This window comes from Engraulis encrasicolus, unplaced genomic scaffold, assembly GCF_034702125.1.
Source record: "Engraulis encrasicolus isolate BLACKSEA-1 unplaced genomic scaffold, IST_EnEncr_1.0 scaffold_51_np1212, whole genome shotgun sequence".
Classification (NCBI taxonomy): domain Eukaryota; kingdom Metazoa; phylum Chordata; class Actinopteri; order Clupeiformes; family Engraulidae; genus Engraulis; species Engraulis encrasicolus.
The window spans coordinates 642,746-644,009 of record NW_026945830.1 but is presented as its reverse complement, the minus strand read 5'-3'; the positions used below and the strand labels follow the sequence as shown (position 1 = coordinate 644,009).

Sequence of the window (1,264 nt, the reverse complement as noted above, 5' to 3'; positions counted from 1 at the left end):
AAAACCCAGGGGCGGAACCCGGGTCAGCCGCATGGCAGGCGAGTGCCCTACCGGTTGGCCATGGCAGGGCCGAAAACAAAAGTTTCACCGTTGAAGCATATCAGGTAAGAGATAAAACTTTCAAGAATGTTCCACAACACTTGATTACAATGCCGTTTCGGAGGACATCTTCTTCTGTGAGTGCTGTTGTGCAGTTGCCTGGCTCTTGCCCGACCTGTAGTTCCGCACAGCTTTGTGAGCTCCACCACCAGGGGGCTCCAGAGCACACACATGGAGGTCTGGTAGGAACCAGGCTAGTTGTGCAGGGCCGTAACAAGACAATTTCAAATACTGAGGTCAAATACTGCGCATACGCTCTGGAATGTGTATCCATGACTTACGCACAGACTGTTGCGAGTCTTCCTTCCTAATAGTCTATATCCCCACCTGCGCGATGCGATGGTGCTGCAGGTTGATGCCTTGTGTGTGTGTGTGTGTGTGTGTGTGTGTGTGTGTGTGTGTGTGTGTGTGTGTGTGTGTGTGTGTGTGTGTGTGTGTGTGTGTGTGTGTGTGTGTGTGTGTGTATGTAGTGTTTAGTATGTATGTGTGTGTGTGTGTGTGTGTGTGTGTGTGTGTGTGTGTGTGTGTGTGTGTGTGTGTGTGTGTGTGTGTGTGTGTGTGTGTGTGTGTGTGTGTGTGTGTGTGTATCCATATCCCCACCTGTGCGATGCGATGGTGCTGCAGGTTGATGACGCGTGACACGGCCATCTGCATGCTTCCAAACACGGCCACCACCTCCAGCTTCTTATCGTCAAACGACGGAGCGCCGAAATTCTACACAAAACACACAAATAGGAACAGATTGAACAGGGGCGTTTCTAGACCAAAACTACCAGGGGGGCTGAGGTGGGGACATTAATTTATCAGGGGGGGGGGGGCATACACATTGGTAAAAGAGATACATTTTTAATGTTATGAATATATAACATTGCTCCAGGGACTATAACCAATACCCTGAAAAATAATAACTGTAAGTCGCTTTGAATAAATGAAAGCGTCAGCTAAGTGCAATATAATGTAATGTAATGTAATAACATACAAAAATGTGTATATCATGTCCATTGGCCATTGGCTGTTCAGTACAGGGGGCCACAACAGGGGCCAGGAGGAAATATACAGGGGGCCTGGCCCACCCTGGCCCACCCTGGCCCACCCTGGCCCCTGTCTAGAAATGCCCAAGAGATTGAATGAACGAACGAACGAATACATTTGTTTCTCCACACTT

The 1,264-nt window shown here is 48.8% G+C and overlaps 1 protein-coding gene across 1 annotated transcript in view; it reads right to left on the bottom strand.

Moving 5' to 3' along the window:
* Nucleotides 1-699: 699 nt before the first annotated feature.
* Nucleotides 700-1,264, bottom strand: part of LOC134444341 (diacylglycerol kinase eta-like) — a gene marked incomplete at its 3' end in the record, with an annotated part of 45,680 nt that continues 45,115 nt past the window's right edge. The window contains exon 20 of the mRNA XM_063193672.1: nucleotides 700-813. Within this exon, the coding sequence (XP_063049742.1) occupies nucleotides 700-813 (114 nt within the window). The remainder of the gene's footprint in view (nucleotides 814-1,264) is intronic.